The 26,063-nt window shown below is 40.6% G+C and overlaps 1 protein-coding gene across 4 annotated transcripts; it reads left to right on the top strand.

Moving 5' to 3' along the window:
• Positions 1-1,168: 1,168 nt before the first annotated feature.
• Positions 1,169-24,485, top strand: LOC143863934 (uncharacterized). 4 transcript variants are annotated; one of them, XM_077374731.1, is made up of 12 exons: positions 1,169-1,368; positions 2,070-2,117; positions 2,241-2,350; positions 2,455-2,637; positions 2,965-3,064; positions 3,175-3,205; positions 8,350-8,392; positions 9,369-9,521; positions 10,677-12,951; positions 13,234-14,662; positions 16,102-16,182; positions 24,062-24,485. In XM_077374731.1, the coding sequence occupies exons 2-12, from the start codon at positions 2,109-2,111 to the stop codon at positions 24,124-24,126; spliced, it is 4,479 nt and encodes a 1,492-aa protein (XP_077230846.1). In that variant the 5' UTR covers positions 1,169-1,368; positions 2,070-2,108; the 3' UTR covers positions 24,127-24,485. The 4 variants fall into 4 exon arrangements, with proteins under 4 accessions (XP_077230846.1, XP_077230848.1, XP_077230847.1 ...); XM_077374733.1 differs by lacking the exon at positions 2,070-2,117 and adding an exon at positions 1,468-1,642; XM_077374732.1 differs by lacking the exon at positions 2,070-2,117.
• The last annotated feature ends 1,578 nt before the right edge of the window (positions 24,486-26,063 follow it).

Below are 26,063 nucleotides of genomic sequence, written 5' to 3'. Positions count from 1 at the left end.
GCCCATCAAATGAACAAACCAGATCTAATACATGCTAGTAAACGGGCATATATTGAGAAAAATATTACGGAGGTGATATTTTCACCTCCTTGTAGGCAAGGTTTAAAATTTCGGGTTCGGTACCGGTTTCGGACCTTGAAATTTCAAAATTTCGGTCGAAATCCGGTACCACAAAGAAAAGGATATTTTATTTAATATTAAATTTCGGCCGAAATTACTTAAAATAATAATTAAAAAAGGTTTTTTGGTTTAAATTTCGGGCAAAAACGAAATTTCGACCGAAATCCGAAATAAATGACCGTTTCGGTTTTTGGTGATTTCGGTGTTGGTCTCCACCGAAATTTCGGTTGAAATTTAAAACCATGCTTGTAGGATGATGCGCCCCCTTTTAACATGATTTGACGTAAAAAAGCGTTAAAGTTGCTCACAATTCACCTTAAAAGTGGGGCGCATCATCTTATATTGGGGTGAAACAACATCGCCAAAAAGGATTAATAATATAATTCCATGGGCATATTAGTCAATTGCCACTCCCAAAATAAAATAGGGCTCTTCCATAGGAGAATTTATATCATGGGTGGCCGTGAAAACACGTGAAGTCTAAAAAAGTAGGTACGGCCCACTTTTTTTTATGATCTAAACCGTTCATTTGTTTGGGCACAATGTAAATAGGGTGTGTCCCAAAAATCATTTCCATAGGATGATCCTAACCTTCTGATCTGAACTGATCTGAAAATAGAGATTTCCAAAAATCATTTATGGAATCTTCTACAGATCGGAGGGTTAGGATTATCCTATGAAAATGATTTTTGGAGCATAATGTGCCCAAACAGATGAACGGTTTGGATCATCGAAAAAAGTGGGCCATACCTAATTTTTTCAGACTTCACGTCTTTTCACGACCACTGGGGGGTCCTTTTTCATCCTTTTAATCCGCTAATACGGGACTTGCTAGCGTCCATAGCAGAAGGCATTTTTAGCAGATGGTCTGTTGCATCTGACAGCAGGCACAGAGGCTCAATTTTCAGCAGATTTTGTCTTCATTAACGAGATGGCTGCTGTCAGATGCAACAGACCATCTGCGAAATGCCTTCTGTGATGGACGCTAGCAAATCCCCCGCTAATATTTTGGATTTGTCTGAAAACACTCTACCCCTGATATCTGTCTCTACTGTAATCAAAAGAGAGCAGGAGAGAGTATAAAGCAAACTAACGTAGACCAGATACCGCGGTGGGGTTTTGGCAAAGAAAAGATAAAAAAAAGGGGAAAAAGGAAGAGGAAAACAGAAAGAGAAGTAAATAAAAAAAATGCCCGTAATCGAAGATCCGTCCTTCAATCTAAATCTCCATCGAACATGATACCAACAGGTTGGTAAAACCGCTATCAATACCTCTCTTTACAGCTTAAATTCCGTTATACACCACTCTCTCATCCCAAATTTCTTTCAATTTCTGCATCGATTTAAGGCTTAGGGTTTTGAGGCATTCGGTTGTGGACTTCCGAGCTTCGAGTTTTCTCCCATTGCCTGCGGATTTCTCAGCTTACCTCGGTAGAGATTGTGTAGAAATGATGGCTTTTGAAATAATTCTTTCAGGATTGTTGCGAATCTGGTGATGTTTTGCGATAAACGGTTAGATTTAGGTGCGCTTGATTCAATAGAACTTCGAATGTTTGAATTTGTCGCTTTTTCTGCGACTTTTGTCATTCTCGGAAGAGATGATAAGTGGAGCTTGATATTTTAAGAATTTGAAATGAGGTTTTTGCAATTCCAGTTTTCTAGAAAGTCTTCTTTGATTTCCAAATGTGCGTTTAGATTTTGGTGCATTTCGATCTGGAATTAGGGTTTTTGGTCTTTTTTACGTTGCAATCTTTGATGAATTTCCAGAAACTGGAATTTGACATGCGTTCTATCCCTAATCGAACCTTACCTAAGTCCTCTCAATGCTTTAATTCCGTACAGGTTTTTGCTGCATTTCTGCATTGCCCTTTCAGATTGAAAAAAATGATATAATTTTTTTGACATTTGAACCGGGGATCTAAAAGCTCTCGTTATTTTTTCTATTCATAGGTTGCAGACTTTTGGCTATTTTTCGAGAGCTTCGAATTCATGCACAACATACCATCTTTCTCCTACTTCTTGTAGATTTGACTTCAAAATTTCTTGGTCCTATTAGAGTTTGAATGTTTCAATTGCTGGAGATTCTGAGGTTTCTGACATTGGAACCGACGAATTCATTAGGTTCTGGATAAGTGCTCGGAGAGAAGCTATTGTTATTGCCATTATCTAAAAATGAAATCTGATACGCTCCTTGATTATGCTGTATTCCAGTTGTCACCAAAGCGTTCACGGTGAGAAGCTTAATTACGTGTTTTGGGGTTCCCATTTTCTTCCATTTCTGCTGCTCATTTTATGTTATAATTTCCTTTTCTATTTCTCTTCCTATTTTGTGCAGATGTGAATTATTTGTATCAGGTGAAGGAAATACTGAGAAACTCGCTTCAGGTTTGCTGAAGCCATTTGTGACTCATTTGAGGGTTGCAGAAGAGCAGGTTGCTCAAGCACTTCAGTCGATTAAGTTAGAAGTTCAGAGACAGAAAAATGACAGCACATGGTTCACGAAGGGAACTCTTGAAAGGTTGGTTATGGGTTTTCTCTTTTCTCCCTGAATTTTTCAATGCAAACATAATCCGTTTCCTTTCAAGTGTAAAAAACTGAAGAACATGATGCCTTACAGCAGCACTCTTGCCACTTCATCTATAAATGGATTGACTCTCCAGTGATTGTAAATTACTGTGTGACTCTTATTTTAGGTTTCCAAGGGATTTCTTTTTGAGATGCAGTTGTCTATGTTTTCACTTTTCAATGGCTTAATTGGAATTCAGTGTTGTTTGATTGATGATTTTTTTTTCTTCCTTTTGATGGATAAGATATTTTTTTTTCCTTCCCTCCTTTTCCCTTTCAGGTTTGTTCGGTTTGTTAGTACACCAGAGGTGTTGGAGCTGGTTAATACGTACGATGCAGAGATGTCCCAATTGGAAGCAGCGCGGAGAATTTATTCGCAGGTATAAACCTCCATTTCGTTCATTTGCTTTAATTTTGTAATGACAGTAGGCGGTAGAAAATCAGCAACTCTTTTTACCATTCACTGAAAATGAAAGGATTTTCAATTCAGGGGGCAGGAGATCAGCTTTCTGATGTGTATGGTATGTTTCATCTTCTTTCTTGCTTTACTTTTAAGCAGATCCTTTTAGCTTTTGTTGGTTTGTAGCATAGTTTCCGAAACGGCTACGAAATGGGTCCGTTTCCGAAACGGGTATAGAACGGGGAAACATCCAGGAAACATTCTGCAAACGCATGGGAAACACACGGAAAATGTTCGGGAAATGCGTAGGAAACATTCCACTCCTATTACCCTTGCGTTTTCTCGCTTTCTTGACGCTTTCCACCTTCCTCGCTACAGTCAAATGCATGAATCTTACACTTGTGTTTCTATCTCGTATTCCAAACGTTTCCCTCGTGTTTCACAAATGTTTCCCTCGCGTTTTACAAATGTTTCCCTCGTGTTTCCCACGACGTTTCTCAATGAGTTTCCCAAGACATCTCTCTATTGTTTCCCGTTTCTCATTTCCCCTTTAATTTTGTTCATGTGTTTCACATTTCCGTTTCATGTTTCGTTTCCCGACGTGGTAACTATGGTTTGTAGTCGGGACACGTTAATACATAGTAATTGAAAGAGTCACCTTAACATGGAGTACATAGGAATACACATTATTGCTTTCTCTGCCATCCTTCCATGGCTATTTCCCTTCACTTTTTTGGTATGTGTTATATATATCTGGAGACTCAAGCATGTCTCCTCTATATATGTCGGCCTGAAAAAGATTCCAAATGGTCTATTTCTTGAAGCCGAACACTTCAAATTTGTAGTCGTCAACAAATCCTGGGTGCCATTAGCACGGTGACACCTGTTTCTGCAAGTGGATGACCAACCAATTTCTCTTTCCAGAAGGTTCTAAATGATCTAACCCATTTATCGAACCATTCATTTAAAGGCTTTGAATACGTAGAATCGACTAATGAGGTGGATTTGTGGGGCGTGGCCCATCCATGGAAAGGCCTATCAGAAAAATATTTTTTGATCATTTTTTTTAATGGTAAGATATTTTATTTATAAGAAAATAAGGTAAAAACAGCGACTGAGCGGGATCTACAAGAAAGCATATCCACCCGGTCTCAATGTGGACAAAGTCAAGAACCTCCAAGCGGGATCTACCAACCCCCGATTGGGCTAGCCCATCCGCTTCACTATTGGCGGCGCTTCTAACACGCTGAAAGGATATTGGAAAGGCTGCCACTCGATCTTGATTCTCATCTAGCAAATGCTCAAACCTCCAAGCGTGGGGGTGACTCCTGAGCATCCATCTAATTAAATTGAGGGAGTCTCCCCCTCCATTAGAGGAGCAGACAAAACACTATCATCGGTAGGCCTGATGCCCTGAAGGACTGCCCTTAACCCAGCTTTATTAGAATCAGCTCCTTCCAATCGGGCCTCAGAAAGCCCACTTCACACATTCACTCTTGTTCCTCAGGACCGCCAACCCCGGCCTGCCCCGGGTTGCCATTGCTTGTACATCCCAGCGTGGGGGGATCCATCTAGGGTGAGGGGTTTGCCTCATGTCTCCACTAATACAAATCTCTCTCCATTGGCGCCATAAATCTGTACTAGAGACGAACCAGAAACAAGGAAGAGACTTTGGACAAAAAATACAGAACGATATAATCTTTGTGAAGGCAAATAACGGGCTATTGGTAGAGCTGTGAAAAAACCCGGTCATTCCTCTCTTTCCATATCTCCCAAATAATAGCTAGCAAAGCTACCTTCCAAAGGATTTTCCATTTTCTCTTCCATTGGTCCAAGGAAAAACCTCAGTGGTCCTTACTTGTACTTTTTTTTTTGAAAGGCGACATAAATTCATTAATAATAAAAGGGGCATTCAGGACCAGTAGTCCCAGCCTGCTGGCACAACATAATATAATACCGGGCTCGGGCATACCCATGACCCAACCACACCTCATCCGGGTACAAAATATTACAACTCCCTGATCCGTTCTCCTAATTGGACGTAATCAAAGAAATAATCTACGAAACGTATCCCTACTGACAAGATCCACATCCCAATCTTCTGAACTTACTAGATCCCCTACCTCTTGTCAGAACTGACCTCAAGAGGAAACTCAAGAAAAGAAATCCAAGAACAAAAAAACCCCAATACAGCAAACCAAAGCAGAATGTAACCCCAAAATAAAATGGACAAAACCTCCAAACCTTGCTATCAAACCAAAAGCCCCAAAGAAGAGGACCGACCATCATCCATAATCCATTCAAAACCAAACCTCAAAAAAGTATATAAGAAAACACCAAATCAGTCGGCTTAAGGATCAGACTTGACCGACCCCCGCCAATGGACAACAAATCAAAATAAGGTCAACTTTCCAGCGCACCCTAGGAATACTTAGGAAATTTGAAATTTGAAATCAGGCGGGGTGTCAGGAAGGCAAACTAGCCCGAACTCAGCTACCTGACCGGAAACGATTCTGAGGCCAAACCAGGCAAGAGATAAGGCTCCGGGGAAGACAACTTGGGTGATGATTCGCTCTCCGGAAAGTCAAATGATTCAACACTAATTCTATAGATTTGATTCATTAGGTTAATGGTAACACAAGACCCTGAGATGATCCTTCGGGGAGCCAAGATTTTTGCCGAAACAAAGCTCATGCAATGCTGATGGTTTCCTTCCATCTCACTTTCAAGGACTCTGCCAAATAGACTTCCCAATGCTTCCACCGTTGATATGGCCCAGGCATGCAAAGGGACTCCATAGAATTTAACCGGCAAACTTTTCTCACCTTGGATAAACTCCTTACTCCAGGGAGCAAGAGAACACAAATGAGGACTCAAAACCTCAGGGCATCTGGATAAAATCTTCGAAGCCTGCGCCTCAGATTCAAAACTAAAGATCAGCTCCTCTTCTGACAATATGCAAGGACATTGTATAGATGGAACATTCCAAGCCTTTTGCGCCCAAGCCCAGATATCCTCAATCGATTCGTTAGGGGACTTCCTTTCCCCAATTAAACAGGATTTTAGGGATTCCATACGGGCATCCACCTCCCTACCCGAGATGACCAAATCTTCTCCATTCCTGTAAGATATAGAGCCAGAATCGGGCCATTGACCATCCTCTTCTCTAGTCAAGTTCAGGCAAGGCGGGCTGAGACGAAGATAGACGAGGAACCCATCTGGATGGCACTTTGCTCTGTCGACACCAACGACAATTTTCTCGCCAATTGAAGTGACATGGGGTGCAGAACCAATTTCCATACCCTGATTTTTGAAAGGGCTTCTTAAGGGATGGGACCCCCTTTTCCTTCACACCCCGATTTTCTATTTTTCGATTACAAATTCTACATTTCCACCTCCAACTAAAGTTCTGGTAAGAACAATGGCGACATTGCCAATTCGCCCACCCACTGTTTTCTGGGCACAGTTGTTTCCTTGCAATCAATCTTCAACGCCCTGACTACTGAAAAAGATCTGATCCAGAAATTACCAGATGATGAAGCCTCTAGCCTGAACTTCCAACTGTTATAATGGAATCAAGCATTTGCGTCACACTTCAAAGTAATTGCATACCTGGACAACTGTGCATTCATAGACTGGCCGTTTACTTGTACTTTGAATGCACATATTTTTCCAAAGAAAATATGTGCATCGAAAAATATGTGCATCCATCATATGTGATATTAACTTTGATCCCATTGATTGATCTACTTCTAATATACACCCAGAATCTTCTACTTAGGGTCGTCCCCACTTTGGAACCATGATTTGGTGATACATTGGATTCAAATGGTTTATTTTCCACGCCCACTCACTGCTTCCAATGTTATTGCTTCCAATTGCTTCCACTAACTAAGCACTGGCTGTTGTGATAACAATGAAGTCATTATAAACCGGCCTTTTCATATTGTACGACGAAACATGAGCAACACTGAAGAAACAAACAACTCCTACTGAACTTGGGCACTTCAGAAGTGTACTGTCTCAAGTTCTTCGATGCGTACGGTTTTTATGCTCTGTTTGGATGCCGGGTTTTTTTTTTTCCTGGGATTTATGTGGGTAAAGGTAGGAGACAAAAGAGGGGACAAGCATTAATTAGAGAAAGATATTATGATGAGTGGAGAGAGAGGGTAGAGAGAGAAAGAGAGAACACCCTTTTCAAGACAAGATTTTGCTGATGTCAGCAAGAAAAAGATGATGTGACCACTAAACCTTTACCCACATAAATCCTGGGAACAAAAAAAACCCAGCAACCAAACAGAGCATTAGGGGGATCTGGCCGAAAGACCGGTTGCTAGCGCAATACTAGTGACAGCGATCTTCCTATGGTTGCTTACAAGGATAACATGGGATCCAACCCTTATTATTTCAATGGACTTTATAAAACGTATAACACAATAACTGCAAGACAATGTCAATGAGTACAACATAAAGGGCAGAATCACATGAAATAACATTTTTTCTGCTTGGTAAACACAAATGTATGTATAAAGCTATGTAAAAAGGGCTTCCCATCTTTTAAAACATTACCGTGTCAGTGAGACACGTCAGGCATGTGTGATGGGCGTAAGTATTAGTTGCTACAAAAAGTTCTTAACTTTTTCTTTTTGGTATTATTGCATACTGTCAGTAAAGTTTTTAAATTGTATTTATGTATTTAAATACATGTTTTGTGTGTATACTTCTATAAACTAATATTTATCTCAGCACCATTACATTACTGTTACACTTAGTCTCAGGCTTTCCAGGATCCTTTGGATGGACACAGTGTGACTATTTCTGATACTGAGAGTATCTGTCTACGACGTGTTGGGCTAAATTTAAAGATCTTTGTTCCTTCAATCTTCTGAATCATAAATTCTAAACTCTAAAGGACCATTCTTACTCTCTTGGTTAATGAAGTGACTGAGAATCTCTCCAGCTTTAGTTTGACCATAGTACCTTCAACATCGTGTGAATTGCAGCATATTCTTATAACGTCTTAGTTTATGGGAGTCCTAATGCTCCAAAGTCCAAACCTTTTCTAAATTGCCATTAGTTTTCTAAATTGCCACCAGCAGTTTTGCATGCAAAATCTGGGATCTTATTGTCGCTTGAGACAATTAATACACTTCAGCTGATTCTTTCCAAGTCCATATTTTTTGCTACTTCTGGTAAATATATGAGTTAACTATTACTAGTAAGCCGCAATTTAGACCAACATTTTCTTTTCTGGAATTGATCCAGGTGAAAAAGAAACATCATCCACAGCAGCAGTGGACATGACAAAGTAAGCTCATCTTCTTACTACCTATTCTTTTTTAACTGCTCAGGCTGCAATGCGTGGGTTGCGTACATGGTGTTTATCGTACTTAAATGTGGGCGTTCTATTTTGCTCATTGTACTTTGTTTTACCTAACTCCTACGAGTACAATCAAGCATCAAAGTTTAAAAATTTGAACCCTGACTGTGATTTGATCAATAACTGACCTTGAGTTTACCATAAGCTTCATCAATATTTTTGAGTATGATAATATCATAATTTAACCTTAAATGTTGGTTTGGGTATGGGTGTCAGTTTACATGGAAATGGAAACTTGTCGGCCTCGGGCATAAATTTAGTTGAAATCATGTAAAATCAGCTAACATGCATATATGATTATTTTTTTAAATATCTTTTTTTTTTCATTTTAAAACCATAAATCCATAAAAATAAAAATTCTTTCTCTAATCCATCTATAAATGTATAAAATTAACAATTAGTCGATGCATTTGCACCATTATTGAAGAAACAAGAAAAAAATAAAAACTTACGCAAAAATGTGAAACACAAGCTTCTTTATGCACTTCGGTCAAAATTTGACATGTTGACCAAGGTTCTGTTATTCACATTCTAAAATGATAGCTTTGTTTGGCATGATTGAAACATTACCAAAATCTATGCATTTTGACCGAAGAATTTTATTTTAGTGTGGAAGGAAACACAAATATGTTGGTCATTTTATGTCGGTTTCAGCTGACATTTAGAACATTTTGATCACTATCCATAGTTAGGAGGATTCAAATTTTATGCTACATTGACACCAATATAAAAGAAATTTTTTATTTTAATACCAAATTCTAGTAACCAACGGATCCATCTTGAAATAACCAACTTCGGCATATACAGAAAAAGAAAAACTTAATGGGTAGTTTATTTGTTTATTGTTTTTTTTTCTCATGGAGTGAGTGATCCCTCTTTTTTATTGTTTTGATTAACTACTCAGGAAAGAGCTTCTGAGGGCGATAGATGTGCGACTTCTTGCAGTTAAGCAAGACTTGACTGCTGCGTGTGCTCGAGTGTCAGCTGCGGGTTTCACCCTTGACAATGTTTCGGAACTGCTGCTCTTCGCAAATTGCTTCGGGGCCCACCGCTTAAAGTAAGAAGCTAAGAATAACTTCCACTTCAGAACGCCTAGTCTATTTTTGTTTGCCAATTTGGTAAGGTGCGGACTTGAACCCCAAATCCTACGGTTGTGGCATGTGGCACTAGATCGCTTTGATAAGTTGTTCTGTCCCGCAAAACCCCTTATTTCATGTAGACATGCAAAAGTACCTGCATGCATGTCACAACCATGGGAGCACCATTTTAGCCAAATTTCTAAGATATGGACTCTTTACTGTGTTTGTACTTAATTCTGTAGGTAACATCTTATTAACCAAAATATTCATTAAGGGCAATTTAATATTAGAGTAGCTATTCATAAACCCTGAAACTCTTGATAAAAGCCCCCATTCTTGAAATTGGTACAAAACCCCTTGCACCGGAAAACTACTACATTCAATTTTCAGTGGCTGTCCAAAGGTATTGGTAGTGCTTTTGTCCATTCCAGATGCAACTGTGTTGTGGTTGCCTGTTTCATCTCTCTGTGGATCTTGAATTTTAACTGCTTCTTTGACATCATGGCAAATCAACTATCGTTGGGGACCATGAATCTTGCCACTTTCCTGTTTTCTGGTGATGGAAGCCAATTTAATGTCCTGTCCAGATATCTTGTATGCTAACAACCTTGATATTTCATCTTTTTTTTTTTTTGAATGGCACCTTGATATTTCATTATGCTTTTAATTTTAGATAGAATAAACTCTGGCTCTCAGATCATGAACGTTTGAGCTACATCTACCTGCTCTGAAATCTACAATTGTTGGAAGGTTTGAATAGTGATCTTGTTTTCATCTAGTCCCGCTATTGATATCCTCTTCTATCATCTACAATTCTGTTCTTTGATTGACTAGATCTTCAGGTAGATTGATTCAGTCACTCGATGTCCTGTCATTGTTCTTCCATTGATCTGTTATTGTGACCGGAAAATAGTTGGTTTTGTGCCAATTCCAGTGACTTTCTTGTAGTTACAGGAAGAGGTGTTCTTGCACTCATTTCAGTTTGTTCTCCTTTTGCACTTACTGCACTAACTAACATGGGTGGAAGGGGCTATGTTTAAGGGCAGAACACGGGCTCACTTTTGTCTTATATTATTTTTTCCAAGATAGTAAGTACTTATATTGCTTTTTTTTAATGTGAATTTCCTGTGCAGTGAGGCTTGCAGAAAGTTCATCTCTCTGTGCCAGAGACGGCCCGAGGTGATAAACACATGGAAGGGAATCGATGATCAAAATGTCCGGTCCTCTTCTGGTTCGGACATGTCTATCGACGACCCAACAGAAGAAAATGTCTCCGTCAGACCTAACGGCTCCCAGCCTCAATCCCAGCAGCCCAAGCAAGAAGAGGATGCAAGCCGGCTTGTGGACCTGTCTAGACCTGCCACACGTCATCTCAAGCCCTCCATCAGCCTCCCGTTACGGCGTTCTTCGAGAGAACCGAGCTGCGAGAGAGACGAGGGAAAAGAATGTGACGGGGGGCCTGTTGAAAAAGAGACAGGAATCGTGACGGAGCCGCCTCAGACGAGTCAGCAACCAGCGAGGAGGCTTAGCGTGCAGGACCGGATCAACTTGTTCGAGAACAAGCAGAAGGAGCAGTCAGGGAGTGGGAATAAGGTTGCTGGGAAGGTGGCAGAGCTTCACAGGCTTTCTTCGGACATATCATCGGCCCCCTCTGCTGTCGAGAAAGCCGTGTTGAGGAGATGGAGTGGTGCAAGTGATGTGAGCATCGAGTTGAATAATGAGAGGAAGGAGACCGAGCACTGCGAGAGTGCAACACCTTGTTCATCCTCAAATTCTCAGAGCCAATCCAGCAATTGTCAGAGCTGGGCTGAAGACAAGGATGTTGCCAGGTTGAGAGATACGACAACATATCAATTACGGTCCAGTTTGAAGGATGATCCTAATACTTCTCAGACTGCCCAATTCAGATTGTTTCCAGGCAGTGTAGGGGATATTGGATTGACAGATCAAGAAGCTTCTCAGATCCATTTACTGGATATTCGGAGCAGAGTGGAGCATGTAGGATTGAAGGATCAGGTATCTTCTTGCCCTCACTTCAGGGATTTTTCGAGTGGAGTGGAGGATGTTGGACGTATAGATCCAGTTGCTTCCCAGGCCCAATTTAGGCCTTCTTTGAGTAGGGCAGGTGACTCTGAATCAAATACTCCCGAAGCTTCTGATATACTAGCTAGAGATTTTCTGAGCAAAGTTGAGGATGTTGCATTGAAAGATCCACCATCTCAGACCCAGTTCGGATCAAATCCGAGCAAACAACAAGAAACTGGGTTGAATTCGAAAGATTCGTCAGGTTCTGAATTACAGTTCAAATCTTTTTTAGGCAAGGTGGAAGAATTTGGAAGAAAGGACCTGACGGCTTCACAAGCTCCGCACAGAGGCTTTGGTGTCAAATTGGAGGACACTGAAAGGGGTGATGTGTTGACTCCCCAGTCCCAGTGGAGAACTTCTCCAGGCAATGTACAGAAAGTGGAAAAGAGTGACCTGTTGGCTGCTCAATCCCAGTGGAGAACTTTTCCAGGCAAAGCAGGGAAAGTAAGGAAAAAAGAATCGGTGGCTTCTCAGACACAGCTGGGACCATTTTCTGCCGCTTCAGTGGAAGAGTCGGGAGCTAAAGATTCTGGTCTCCAAGGAATGAAGTTTCAAAAACAGACCTCTGCACGTGAGCAGAGCAGGAAGTTGTTGGGTAGGAACGATGGAAGTATTTCTGCTCGTGGAAATGGTGAACCGGCTTTCCACAGTAGAAGGCATATGGAAAGTAAGGAGATGTTTAATTCTGCTTCAACATTCTCTGTCGAGCAAGTTCAGAAGGTAAGACAGTCAAGAGGAAATCAGGATTTGAATGATGAGCTACAGATGAAGGCAGATGAGTTGGAAAAACTTTTTGCCGCTCACAAACTTAGGGTTCCTGGAGATCAGATGGCTTCTGTACGGAGAAGCAAGCTCGGTGATGTTGGGGGACATGCGACAGGGTCTGTGGACAAGAGACCAGAGGAGGTCACTCCTACTCAGCTGTCTGAGAAAAACCACGTGAGGGAACCATCAGGGAGTTCAAGTAGTGGATTGGAATTTGATACTAATTTGTTGATGAGGGTGGTTGATAATCAGGGTTCTGATAATTCTTCAAAGCAGAAGTTGGCTGGTCTTGGTTCCCCAGATGATTCTAGAGGGAAATTCTATGACAGATATATGCAGAAACGAAATGCAAAGCTGAAGGAAGAATGGGGTTCAAAAAGAGCACAGAAGGAAGCCAAAATGAAGGCAATGCATGATAACCTAGAACACAGTAGAGCTGCATTGAATGCTACATTTGCAGGATCAGCCGATAGACAGGATTCGCCTCTTCATGCTCGTAGACGTGCAGAGAAGATGAGGTCTTTCAATGCGCATACATCCATGAAAAGCAAAGAACAGGTATTTTTGGAATACATATTCTTTCTTTAAACTAATTAATGTGATGCTTTCTTACATTATTGACGGGTAGGCTTGAATGCTGATGTTGTGAATCTGATTTTAGTTTACAGATGAATGCTTAAGTATTGGTCTCTCAACTGTTGCAGTGGAAAAAAATTTCCGAAGATGTTCTTTACCAAATGGAAAAATCAACACTAATTATATGGTTTAATTATCTTTTAGAGCATTTGCTCATAACACATCATGTTTGGCTCACCTTGTTAAAGTTTTCTGCTTTGACAGCAACCAGCAGAGTCCTTCGAGAGTGAAGAAGAAGAAGATCTACCAGAATTCTCTCAACAGAGTCAATATGTTCAAGAGAGGTCTTTTAATGAGCCTCTCGTTGGTGATGCTCTGTCTAGAAGCAACCATCCTAAAAAGCTTTTACCCAGCAGAAGCCTGCCTTCCTCCACCCCTCAAACCTCAGTAGCATCAGTTCCACGATCTTCTGTCAAAGCTACCAACTCCGGTTCTGGAAGGCAACGGGTTCAATCAGAAAATTCCCTTGCACAGTCAGTTCCAAACTTCTCTGACTTCAGAAAGGAGAACGCAAAGCCCTCCATTGGACTTAACAAGACAGCAAGTCGCTCACAATTCAGGAACTGTGCGCGCAGCAAGAGCACCAATGATGACATATCCCTGGTCAAAGAAGAGAAGTCACGGCGGTCTCAGTACATGAGAAAAAGCTTTGCAAATCCCGGTGAGTTGAAAGACTTCTCGCCTCTCAACTCTGATGGTGTTGTTCTTACACCATTAAGATTTTCCAAAGAGCAAACAGAGCAGATTAATAAAATCTCAAAGAATGGGGAGTCTAAGCCATTCCTCAGAAAGGGCAACGGTATAGGTCCTGGTGCTGGGGTTGGTTTAGCTAAGCTCAAAGCATCTACGTCGTCTGATAACTTGAAAGATGTCGAAGAGTCAGAAGAAATAATGGATCAGGCTGAAGATCCAATAGACTTGGTTAAAGAGGAAGAAGAATTTGAAAGAGTGTCAGATGAAACTGTCCTTAAGACTGGAGATTTTCCTACCGAAATAGGTAACGAAAAACCAAGAGTGAGCCAAGAATCAGAAAAATCTGGCGACCCAGTGTCAGAAAATGGTGAGGTCCTGAGATCGCTTTCTCAGGTAGATGATGACTCGGCTGCTGCAATAGGCGCTGTTTCTTCAAAATTCAATACCTCTGTAGGCACTGTGCAGGACTCGCCAGGTGAAAGCCCCGCATCATGGAACTCGCACATGCACCATTCATTTTCTTACATGCACGAGGCATCAGATGTTGATGCATCTGTGGATTCTCCTATCGGCAGCCCGGCATCGTGGAACTCTCATGCATTGGCCCAGATGATGGAGGCTGATGCTGCTCGGATGCGGAAGAAATGGGGCAGTGCTCAGAAACCAACTCTTGTTGCAAATGCTTCCCATCAATCACGCAAGGATGTGACAAAAGGGTTCAAGCGCTTATTGAAATTCGGGAGGAAAAGTAGGGGTGCAGAGAGTCTTATAACAGATTGGGTCTCTGCATCAACAACTTCTGAAGGTGATGATGACACCGAAGATGTTCGTGACCTAGCAAACCGTTCGTCCGAAGATCTGAGGAAGTCAAGAATGGGATTCTCTCAGGGTCACCCTTCTTATGATAGCTTTCACAAGGACGAAATCTTTCCTGTACAAGGTAACTCATGTATTTGTTGATTCATTTCTTAATTACATCTTTACCGGTTTTCTCTATAGGTTGCATTCATCAAATCATGTATCTAAATTTTATTGTGAGAGATAAATCAATTGTCTAAAATGCACATTTTTTAATGAAATTCATTCAAATGTATGCATTCTACATTGAAAACCTTTGAAATTCATTGGAAGTTAGGTATGGATTTGTGTCCCTGGTAGACATAGATCAGGTGCCTTGCACATTGACCCTAGAAGGCCTGTCATGCTGACACGTTGGTTCAGTATTATGATAATATGGAGGGCAACATGAACATACATATTAGTTCATCAACACAAATGAAGATATATCTCTTCTTGATTAATAGAAATACATTAAACCTGTCTAACTAGTGTACTGGTTAGACCCCACTTATTTTTTAAGTGGGGTCTCCCGTGCATTAAAACTAAAAATCTGTTTAGTATGGTTGGAACATTGTTCTAAATTGCCACATATACATAGTTTGTGCTTGAGATCCTAGCCAGAATTCCAGTTTGGATTCAGTTTATCCTTGTGAAAGGATTTCACAAGAGGGGAAATATGATCTTTGGTTATTGTAGCAAGTGGACGGGGTTTAGATTTAACTGTGCTGGTAACATTAGAAAACCAGAAGAAAAAATGAAGGATTTCTCTAATAGGCATCTCTACTTAAGTGAAACTTAATGCAACACCTATTATACCCCTGCGGCTTACGACTATGTGCATCAAACTGTCCTAGATTGAAGCGGGCCTCATTTGCATCAGAATTTGTCTCACGGACAATCCCAACCCCTGTCTTCTTTGGCTCACGGTGCTGCACCATTTCTGGGTCATGGGGAATGGTTTCTCCACCCCTTTTCGGCTTAATTTTTGGCTCCAATCTTGGGTCAATCTTTGTAAAATTTGGGTTGTGATCAATCTTCTTCCTGGTGTCAAAATCTGGCTGCTAAGTTATACTATATCACTATTGTGGATGGATCATGGCCCAAAAATCTTCCCCATTGGGTATCCTAATCATTCAAATTGTGGACTGCAAATGGATGGTTAACAAAGCAATGGTATTTAAATCTCCAAAAATTTGAGGGTTAGGATTGTTAGATGTTGGAGAATGGGATATGGCCCATCCATTGTACATCCCAACAAATGAATGATTTGGACCACAAAATCAGTGGACACATACTTTAACTCCTGCAAGGAAAAGTGGGGTTGAGCCTCTTGTTCAATTGGTTTAAGGCTTTGGTTTTCAACCTCGAGGTCGGAGGTTCAATCACACCTTTCCTATAAAAAACGTCAATAAGGAAAAATATGCATACACACTGTGTAGATCACCTAAATCTATCTTAACACCCAATTCTCAATTTGTTAACTACAGTTCTAGTTGTACTTATTAAGCACGTTAGCTAATGTATTTTTGTTTCTTGCAGTTGAAGCCATTAAAAGCAAGATGCCAACACCTACAAACTTCAAACTGAGAGAGGATCATCTATCGGGAACCTCTTTGAAAGGTAACTTCTATCTAAAATCTAGAACACGTTTATGAATGGAAAAGATATTGATTCCATCATCATTGTGTTTCCTTGAGTCTATAATTCTTTCACTTGTGCAGCATCTGGTACCATTTGTTTAAGTATTGGTTGAATTATATAGCACACAAACTTGATGTAGGCAGCAGATTTGGAATCGACTATTATTACTATATTATTCAAGACCTTGACTTAAATCTCTCTCTGTCTCTCACATATATGTCCACACACACACATGTATGTTTGTATATATACATATATGGAAAAATTATATGGTGCCCAACCGTCAAGTTCCGTGTGGGCGGTACCGCCCTTGATATTTGATCCAACAGCAGCGCCGTTGATATGAAAACTCACATATATGAATGACATCCTTATCTACCTTGTTTTGATATGGGCACTCCTCACTTTATTAATGATTTGTTGTTGATAACTTTTGGGAATTGTAACAACCGTAAGCAAATCCCAAGGGACGGCAGGGAACCCAAACCAACAATGTGCTGACGAATCAGGAGGAATTCCGACCCCAAGGCATCAAGGAACTGACCGACTTGCAAGTCCTGGTGACGCTTCCTAAGGACGATGTTGCTAGGCATGAGCTAGAACTCTTCGATTTTCTTCTCCCTTGAGGGTCTTGCTTTTGATGTCTTGCCATTCAAAAAAAAAAAAAAAGAGGTCCTGCTGACGGCCAGGACTGTAGGATCCGTGGTAAAAGGCAAATACATATCTATCTGCTATTCTGCTCACACAAAACCACAAACTGGGAGTAGAAGGCGGAGACCGACTTGTCGCCACGCTTCAAATGCAATAACTCGGAGTAAACCTCACAAATACGATTCATATTATTGAAGCCTGGATATAGAGTTTCAGCCCGCCAGATGTCCTTAGAGGATTTGAGATGCTTCATCGGACTAGCAATTTTAGGCTCCATATTATTCCACATAAGTGTTCGGATCGCTGCATCTTCTTGTCTCCACTCAGCATAGGACTTATCGTCACTGAATGCAGGATCTTGCTTGAACTTTCCACGGGCAACAAGGAAAGTTTCAACAGCCATACCCCATGGCAGATAGTTTGATCCATCCAGTTTGATGGTTGTCATTTGAATATTTCGGATATCCATAGTGGACGTACCGGAGGACTAGCAATCATTTTCCTCATATATATATATGATTTTAACCTCCACAAATGTAAGGGTTAGGATGATCCTGTGAAGCTGATTTTAGGGGCACATCTATGTATATGAGGGCCTATCAAATGAATGCTTTGGATCATCCAAACAATGTGGGGCCCCTATGTTTGTGAGCTCTAGCTCATATAAGCTTATATGAGCTCTAGCTCACAAACACTTTTCCCTATATCCATAAACAGAATATGCTCAACCAATCACCAAAAGCAAAAAGAAATAAATAAATAAAACAACAGACCACCGTCGAGCACAACATACGACAGATCATAAGAAAAACATAATGGAAGAAGTAGAGGTAAACCCTTAGTTATAAATATCTTTCCGGTGACCATTTCGTTTTGGTCACCGCGACGAAATGTTTCTATCATTCTGGTCATTTTGTCCAGATTTCAGTCGAAACTTTTCGGTCCGAAATTTTTTTTTTTGGTAAGCATTAGTGTAAGCACTGTACCGGAATTCCGATCGGATTGGACTTGAATTCCGGCCAGAATGATCGGAATAGACCGGAATGGACAGGAATTTCGGCCGGAACGAAATTTATGATCGTTCCGTTCCGGAATCTGGACTGGAACCGGCATTCCAGTCTATTCCGGCCGGAACAGAACGGAATTTATAACTAGGGGTAAACCACGAAGTCATAGGGATATGACTCATGAGCACACATCAGCCAGAGATCCATCGGCGCACACACAGGTTAACGAAAAACCACAACCGAAGAAAAATCACCCAAGCATAGAGGAATCACCCAAGCAAGCCGGGCGGCGAGTGGGCGCAAGGAAGGGCAACACATGGGGGGGACCAAAACCGAGAAGGGTGTCGAGAAGGGAAGGGTCGGCGGCAGTGAAAACCCAAAAGGGTTTCAGGAGGGGGGTAGGCAGCGGGGTGTATGCATGTGTGCGTGTGTGAAAGGTTTTTTTTTGTGTGTGTATGTGTGTGTGTTTTCTTCGCTACTTCTAGCAGTGCCTAGGGCCCTAGGAATCTTGCCTTGGGCTCTGGCACCATGTTCTAGATTTCATGAGAGAGAGGGAGAGGTGAGAGAAGAGAGAGAGGGAGAGTCTTCTCCCTCTCACATAATATAATATATACGTGAGCCACTAGGGTTATACATGAAAGGACCAGAATACCCCTAGTTGGGTATGTAAATTACACCACTCCTCTATCGGTAATAATGCATCATTTTTCTGACTCAACCCCAATATTTTTTGTGGTTTTTGCCTTCTTTTTTTTTCCTCCTTAACTTCAACAATTCCTAATGTTGAAGTTTAGTAGGTACTTTTTCCCAAATATCTTTCTCCCACCCGTTCAACAGAATCAAAAGTTGTCGCTTTTGGTGGATTTATATCATCAAAGTAAAACTATTGGTGGAGATTTGTTTATGATCTTGCACTCCGTTGAACACTGAGTAGACACACTAATTTATTGGGTTTTTCCTTTCTACCTCCATTTAGAAGGGTTTTGTTTTCAAAAATTTGGGTTTATTGGTGTGCTTTTGATCTCTTGATATGTAACATGGGTGAAAAGATATGTTTTTCCATGGAGTTATGCACACTTTTGCTTGTAAGTAGTGGTGACTTGTGACTCTGTATTTGATTGTGTTTATGCGAGAGATTGGGAATATAATGTAAACTTGTTAATCTCTCTACTTTGGATTATTTCATTGTAGGTTGGTAATGATCGTTGGGCAATGGGGTTATACTTTATTTTGTTAGTAAATTGATGGTTGAATCTTGACATTTGGTTGGAAATGAAGCAAATGTTTTTTTTTTTCCTAATTATTTCTATTTCTATTTTTATTTAATATTTTAGAAAATTCGTGAGGCTCCTCAAACCTCAAAAGGGAAAATACCTTGCCTTTTGCCCTCACCTCTGAGAGCATTGATATACAAACATATATACAGTGGGCCTACATTGTTTGGGTGATCCAAACCATTCATTTGATAGGCCCTCACATTGATAGGGTGTGCCCAAAAAATCAGCTCCATAGGATCATCCCAACCCTTCAAACTGTGGAGGCAAAAATGGACAGATTTGTGAAGGTTTTTACACGTCCATTTTTGCCTCCACAAATCGTAGGGTTGGGATGATCCTATGGAGCTGATTTTTTGGGCACAACCTATCTATGTGAGGGCCCCTCAAATGAATGGTTTGCATCACCCAAACAATGTGGGGGCCACTGTATTTTAAGCCGTCGGTGTAGCTAAGTTAGCTACACGAGTGTGTAGCTACACTTTTCTCATATATATGAGCAGTGATAGATACAAGGGAGCCCTTGCATAAAGAGCGGCAAAAGGACTCTTCATTGGATCCACGTCACTGAAGGACTCTTCATTGGATCCACGTCACTTTCAGTTACATTTGATGACGTGGATCCATTCATGAGCCCTTTTGAGGCTCTTTATGCAAGGGCTCCCTTGTATCTATCATTCCTCTCTCTCTCTTTCTCTCTCTCTCTCTCTCTCTCTATATATATATATATATATATATATATATATATATATATATATATATATATATGAGTTAAGTGAAGCTACACATACGTGTAGCTAACTTAGCTACACCGACGGCTTAAAATAGAGTGGGCCCACATTATTTGGGTGATCCAAACCATTCATTTGATAGGACCTCACATTGATAGGGTGTGCCCAAAAAATCAGCTCCATTGGATGATCTCAACCAGTCAAACTGTGGAGGCAAAAATGGACAGATTTGTGAAGGTTTTTACACGTCCATTTTTGCCTCCACAAATTGTAGGGTTGGGATGATCCTATGGAGCTGATTTTTTTGGGCACACCCTATCTATGTGAGGGCCCATCAAATGAATGGTTTGCATCACCCAAACAATGTGAGGCCCACTGTATTTTAAGCCGTCGGTGTAGCTAAGTTAGCTACACGTATGTGTAGCTACACCTCTCTCTCTCTCTCTCTCTCTATATATATATATATATATATATATATATATATATATATATATATATATATATATATAGCTGATATTCACACTCCCAATATTTTGTAACAAAACTCGCCCTCTATGCTGCTTTATAAACATTAAAATAACACTATCAATTGACCCAACTATCTCTAGTCTTTGAGTCAGGAGGGAGCGAAGTGGAAAAGAGAAATTTAAGAGCTTGGGTGATGCTACTACTGATTCATTGCTCCCTATAGCGTAGAAATTCTGTAACTTGAGCCTATGCTCTTTGATCACATCAAGATGCGGAACCCTAGTACCTATGAGGATACTACCCCTTCTTGTACCTTTATCCAATCAAATGTGGACAATCCTGATCTTAGAACATGTCCACCCCTCAGAAGCAGGAATCTTCCCTTGGGGTGCCGCTCCCGACTCGGAACCTCGATTTAGCGCTCATTAGGAAGGAGATTCTAGGGTTATTTAGCTGGAAGTTTACTCCTCTAGGCTTGAGAGGCCTTAGTGTTTTTTGCTTAGGGTTGATTCCTTCCTTAGCTTTTACCTGAAGATGGTAGTGTTTTCTTTGAAGTTAGTTTGGAGGTTGTTGGTTGTTAATTTTGGAAATCTTCGATATTCGGTTTTTTAGGTTTGATGATGGTGATTTTTCTTGATGATTATCCAAGATAGCTTTTAAGTTTAAATAGCGAAGGGAAATACTTGTCTATATCCAAAAGTAGCCAATCTCCAATAGTCATGGCTTGAGAGACCTTCTCTTTCGCTTAGACTTATTTTTCTGGATACTCTTGCCTTGCTATATTTCCTCTTGGAGATTTACGTCTACTTTAGGGTTTCAGAATTTCAGCTTGGTTTCTGTTATGAGAACAGTATTATACGCAGTTTTTTGAAGGGCACATGTGAAGGTGTACATAGGTTCCTCTTGAATTTGTAAAGAATGCGGGCTGATGGAAGGAAGAAAGGAGGAGGTGATGGGTTATTGCATTTTGATTTATTACGCTGTATTTACTATTTGGTTTCGAGTATGCCCGTGCCAACACTCTTTAATATTTTGTATCGCAGGATGGGACTCTTGGTCCCGAATGCTACCTTTATATTAATGAAATATGTCAATTTCAGAAAAAGAAAAGAAAAAGGAAGAAGATTCTAGGGAGCGCGATCCCGAAGAGATGGAAACCGCTCCCATAACTCTCCCAACCTGCTCCTATTACTCCATTAGTAACTCCCTCACCAACTTACTTGCACCAAACTCTTCCAACTGTTCAAAGTACTTCATTGGAGCAAGCATGGAGACAAATCTTCAGAAGGCATGAGGAAAGAGGGCATGAAAATGAAATGGTTAGAAATTACTACTTTTGATGTACTTAAATTTAGAAAGATTTATATGAAGATAGTTAAAATTTACTATTTTTATGTACTTAAATTTTGAAAGACATGATGAAAATATTACATTAATGCTCCCACGACGCTCCTAACCTTAGACTCTTCTAGACCCCCATGCTTCCCCACCCCCGTACCTGCACATAGGGGTGTTCATTAGTCGGTTATAATCGAATAACCCGAACCGAATTGGTTTGGTAGGTTCGGTTCGGTTTTTTTTCCTTTTCGGTTCGGTTTCGGTTATCTCAAAAAAAAAATCGGTTAACCGAATAACCGAAATTATAGATAAAAAGCATTATTTTTCCAAAAACAAGTGTTATATGGGCACTCCGTAGGATGATCAAAACCGTCCATTTGATTGATCACAACTTAATTAGGTTGTGCTCAAAAAAATCATTTCGATAGGATGATCCTAGCCCTCCGATCCAAACCGAGATTTTTCTCCCACTATTCGGTTATTCGGTTATAACCGAATTTTTAATCGGTTCGGTTTTTAGAAATTTCGGCTCAGTTTCGGTTATTGAAATTTGATAACCGAAATTATTTCGGTTACCCAAATTTCGGTCTATTTGGTTCGGTTATAACCAAACGAACACCCCTACCTGCACCCGCTCCGTGCTCCTATGGTCCACCCACTTACAAGTGGTCCCTAGACCACTTCCACCTAAACTCATTGATAACTAGTTCTCCGCTCTGCTTGACTTCCATCCTTGCATTTGCCTTCTTTCCTAGCTTCCAAGGTCTTGAGCTAAGGAGGCAAATTGTGGGGACTCCTTTCTTCATCTCATGGGCCAACTCTAGTTAATAGGGCATTTAGGTCATCTTGAAGCTATACATATCGGAAGGGGTGGGCTTTCTTGTGCTTACCAACAACATCAAGGGAAAGAATGCCAGTTGGCAATAACTTATCCATGGAACTGGGCCAAGTAGCTAAAGTGATTGTAGTTATCTATATTAGATGATTATGATGATGTGGAAGAAGACGTGGTCCACTGCGCGGGTGGCCGGCGTGGGTTTGTGGGGGGGGGGGAGGGGTTTCTTGTGCTTACCAACAACATCAAGGGAAAGAATGCCAGTTGGCAATAACTTATCCATGGAACTGGGCCAAGTAGCTAAAGTGATTGTAGTTATCTATATCAGATGATTTTGATGATGTGGAAGAAGACGTGGTCCACTGCGGGGGTGGCCGGCGTGGGTTTGTTGGGGGGGGGGGGAGGCTCTCTCTCCCTTATGTAAGATAACTCTAGAAGGGAGAGCTGCAGAAAAAGGGTTTCTAGCAAGGAAACCTCAAATCTCTTAGAAGTAATTCCCGAGGACGAAAAGGGAATTTGAATAGGATGGGGAAGATGACAAGGATTAGGTAGGGCTTATGGTGATGGTGATGAAGAGCTTCAATTCTGTCTCTGATGAATCGATATTAGACAATCGATGCCTCATGTTAGCAAAGAAAATAGGAGGGGCTTAGAGGGGCATAATGATTGGCAAAACCTAAGAAAGTTTGTGTAGAGTGGTAGAGGTGAAAGAAAGGAGAATTGGATTACTTAAAAAAGAGAAAATGAAAAGTCCCTTTTTCCGTGAGCAGGAAAGGAGAAAATGAAAGGAAACTTAGAGAAAGGGAACCATGGTAAACATGGGGTACGAAGGAAGAAGGAGGTACAAGTTGTACATATAAGAACTCATCAACTACTTCTAAAAGGGACGGGTTAGTTTAGGATGGTGGCGTTGCACATGTAGGTCCTGCGTTGTGATATTTTGGTCCAACCTCATGTGGCACAACTTATAGGTGGCACCATAGGGATTTTTAATTGTCAGCATATCAATTGTCCTTCACCTGAAACCCTCCTCTCTCTCTCTCTCTCTCTCTCTCTCTCTCTCTCTATTTAAAAGCAACTTGTACTTTTTGTGAACCATTTAAACAAGCATATAATCAAATTGCAATTTGTTTAAACAATGTTCTCCTATATGTAAACCCACTTTCGATTTTATCTCATACTCAACTCCATTTCATCTCTTAAACCTTTTCATTTATGGTTTGCTATGTTTGGAGCTTGGACTGGTGTCTCATGTGTTGGATTTCTCATCTTTTTGTGTATTTTAAATTTTGCGATTAATCTAATTATGCATGAATTACTTCCGTTTGTTCGGATCTGTTCCACTATTCCTTAATTTTATCCAATTATAAAATAAGATAAAATTCAATTTCAGCAGTAAAATAAGATTAAATTAAACATGTTGGTGGTATGATAAATTTGAAATGGTACCTACTGCCCGGTTCTTGTTACTTCACATTCAACTAATATGTTATAAGATGTTATTTTTAACACAGTTTATCCAGATAGTGATCTTTTCTCTTGTGAACATTTCAGCACCTCGCTCGTTCTTCTCACTCTCATCATTTCGAAGCAAGGGTAGTGAGTCAAAGCCCAGATGATCAAATAGAAATCCCAGAGCCCAAGTATATGGAATCTGGTATGGATGAATACTGTAACAAATAGCTGCAATGTTTCCGAATAGAAGTAGGCATAATACATCCAATCTGTGACTAAGGTATAGATTATGTATTCTTCCTTGTCTGGGGATCTTGTTACTTGTCATAATGTACTGTGTTGTTCAATCCATTTTTCCATGTGATTTAGCAGTTTTCCTCTGTATTGTGGAGTCTGTAGAATGTATGCCAATTGGCGTGAAATTATTATGATTTTTGTGGGTCGCCATTCTTTCCTCTTTCTCATGTTTGTAGACTCTTTATCTGTATGCTTATATTGGAATTCAGGCATCTACTTTTTCTTCCTTGTAGAATCAAGTAAACATGTGTTATTATTGGCCAGAAGAGAGTGAATTGGATCCAGCAAGATAAAACTCGGCTCGTGCTTGTGAGTTACAGAGGCGTTTTCCGGTATCTAAAACCCCAGTAGTCTGGTATGCTTTTATTTCTCAAAGTTCTAATTAAGATATAAGATTTTGAATTGAAGTCTCCACCAAGACAAGTGATCAAATTGCTTGAAACTCCACCAAAATTGCAGGAGGCAGAAAAAAAAAATCAAAGTAATAGCTTGAAAACAAAGATGGGAAGATACAGGTGTTCAGAAAGTTCGAGCAGCAGAAATGTATAAAAAAGACTACTGATATCTGCACGATCATGTTTTGATAATGGGTTGAATCACCACGTTGTTTTACACTTTTTTAGCCAGGTGTCAAAAGCTATTACAATCCCAAGAAGCTCTCAGTGAAAAAAAAAAAACAAGGTGAGTTGTCTCGTTATCAAAACATGGTCGTGCAGATAGCCTCCTCGGCCGAAATAAGGTAACAGTAGGAGAGAACAAAGCCATTTCGAAGCTTACTTTTGTTGTAGAGAACAGCCACCTCATACGAATCTGAATGACAATATCTGGTAGACTTGTATGGGGTGGTTGCTCCTTCCAAAAGTGAGCCGCCCAATGGCTAAATCCATATATATTAACTATTAGAACCAATATAGAAAGGGAAATGTTATCAGCACTACTGTATTTTGATGAGGGCACTCCTCACTTTATTTAAAGTACGGTATGGCCCGCACCATAGAATGATCCAAACCGTCCATTAGATGGCCCGCACCATAGAATGATCCAAACCGTCCATTAGATGGGCCACAGCCTAAATAGGTTCTGCCCCAAAAATCATTTCTAGAGGGTTGATCCTAAACCTCTACAGATCAGAGGGTTAGGACCAACCTATGGAAATATTATTTTGGGCACAACCTATTTAGGCTGTGGCCCATCTAATGGACGGTTTGGATCATCCTACGGTGTGGGGCATATCGTACTTTTACTAAAGTGAGGAGTGCCCTCATCAAAATACAGTAGTGCTGATAATATTTCCTTATAGAAATCATCCACCTTTTTATACTTGGGACAGCACCCTCTAGTGTGAAAGAGTAGTCAAATACACTAGAGGAGGCTGGTCCCAAGTAAAAATAGGGGGGAATATATCACTTCCAGATAGAAAAAGAATAACATACAAGAGAACGATCATATTAAATTTAGCAAGATGATGGTTGTAAACTTACTTCCTTAGTGTCTATGTTCTCCATTGACCTAAATGAACTTCACCAAGTAGCCAAGTAGGGCGAGGATCCAAGGTGGAGTAGAAAAGCACGTGCGAAATTCTCATCCATCGGGGGATCTTCGCACGTGCCCTGCTTCTCCAACTTGGCACACTCGCCCCCTATCTTCCCTTTTTTCCTGCAAATACAACCTGTGTCTTCGGCATTGCAGACACTTTGGGTCATGACCCACAAGGAGCAATGGCTCAACCTCTTTCTCTTATCTTCTTCTACAAGCTAAAGAAGAAGAAAAGGAAAATGGCTGATGGCTGATACTCAAGTGATAT

Source organism: Tasmannia lanceolata, unplaced genomic scaffold (genome assembly GCF_043159265.1).
Source record: "Tasmannia lanceolata isolate RefF3 unplaced genomic scaffold, GAP_Taslan_0.1 ptg000044l, whole genome shotgun sequence".
NCBI classification, from domain to species: domain Eukaryota; kingdom Viridiplantae; phylum Streptophyta; class Magnoliopsida; order Canellales; family Winteraceae; genus Tasmannia; species Tasmannia lanceolata.
Note: the sequence above shows the minus strand (reverse complement) of the source record. Positions and strands in the feature narration are given on the sequence as shown.

What these genes read in the sequence shown, in the direction of transcription:
- LOC143863934 (XM_077374731.1), top strand. An exon ending in GCAGCAGTGGACATGACAAA is followed by an intron (nt 8,393 to 9,368) that starts GTAAGCTCATCT and finishes TTAACTACTCAG; the next exon opens with GAAAGAGCTTCTGAGGGCGA. An exon ending in ATCGGGAACCTCTTTGAAAG is followed by an intron (nt 16,183 to 24,061) that starts GTAACTTCTATC and finishes TGAACATTTCAG; the next exon opens with CACCTCGCTCGTTCTTCTCA.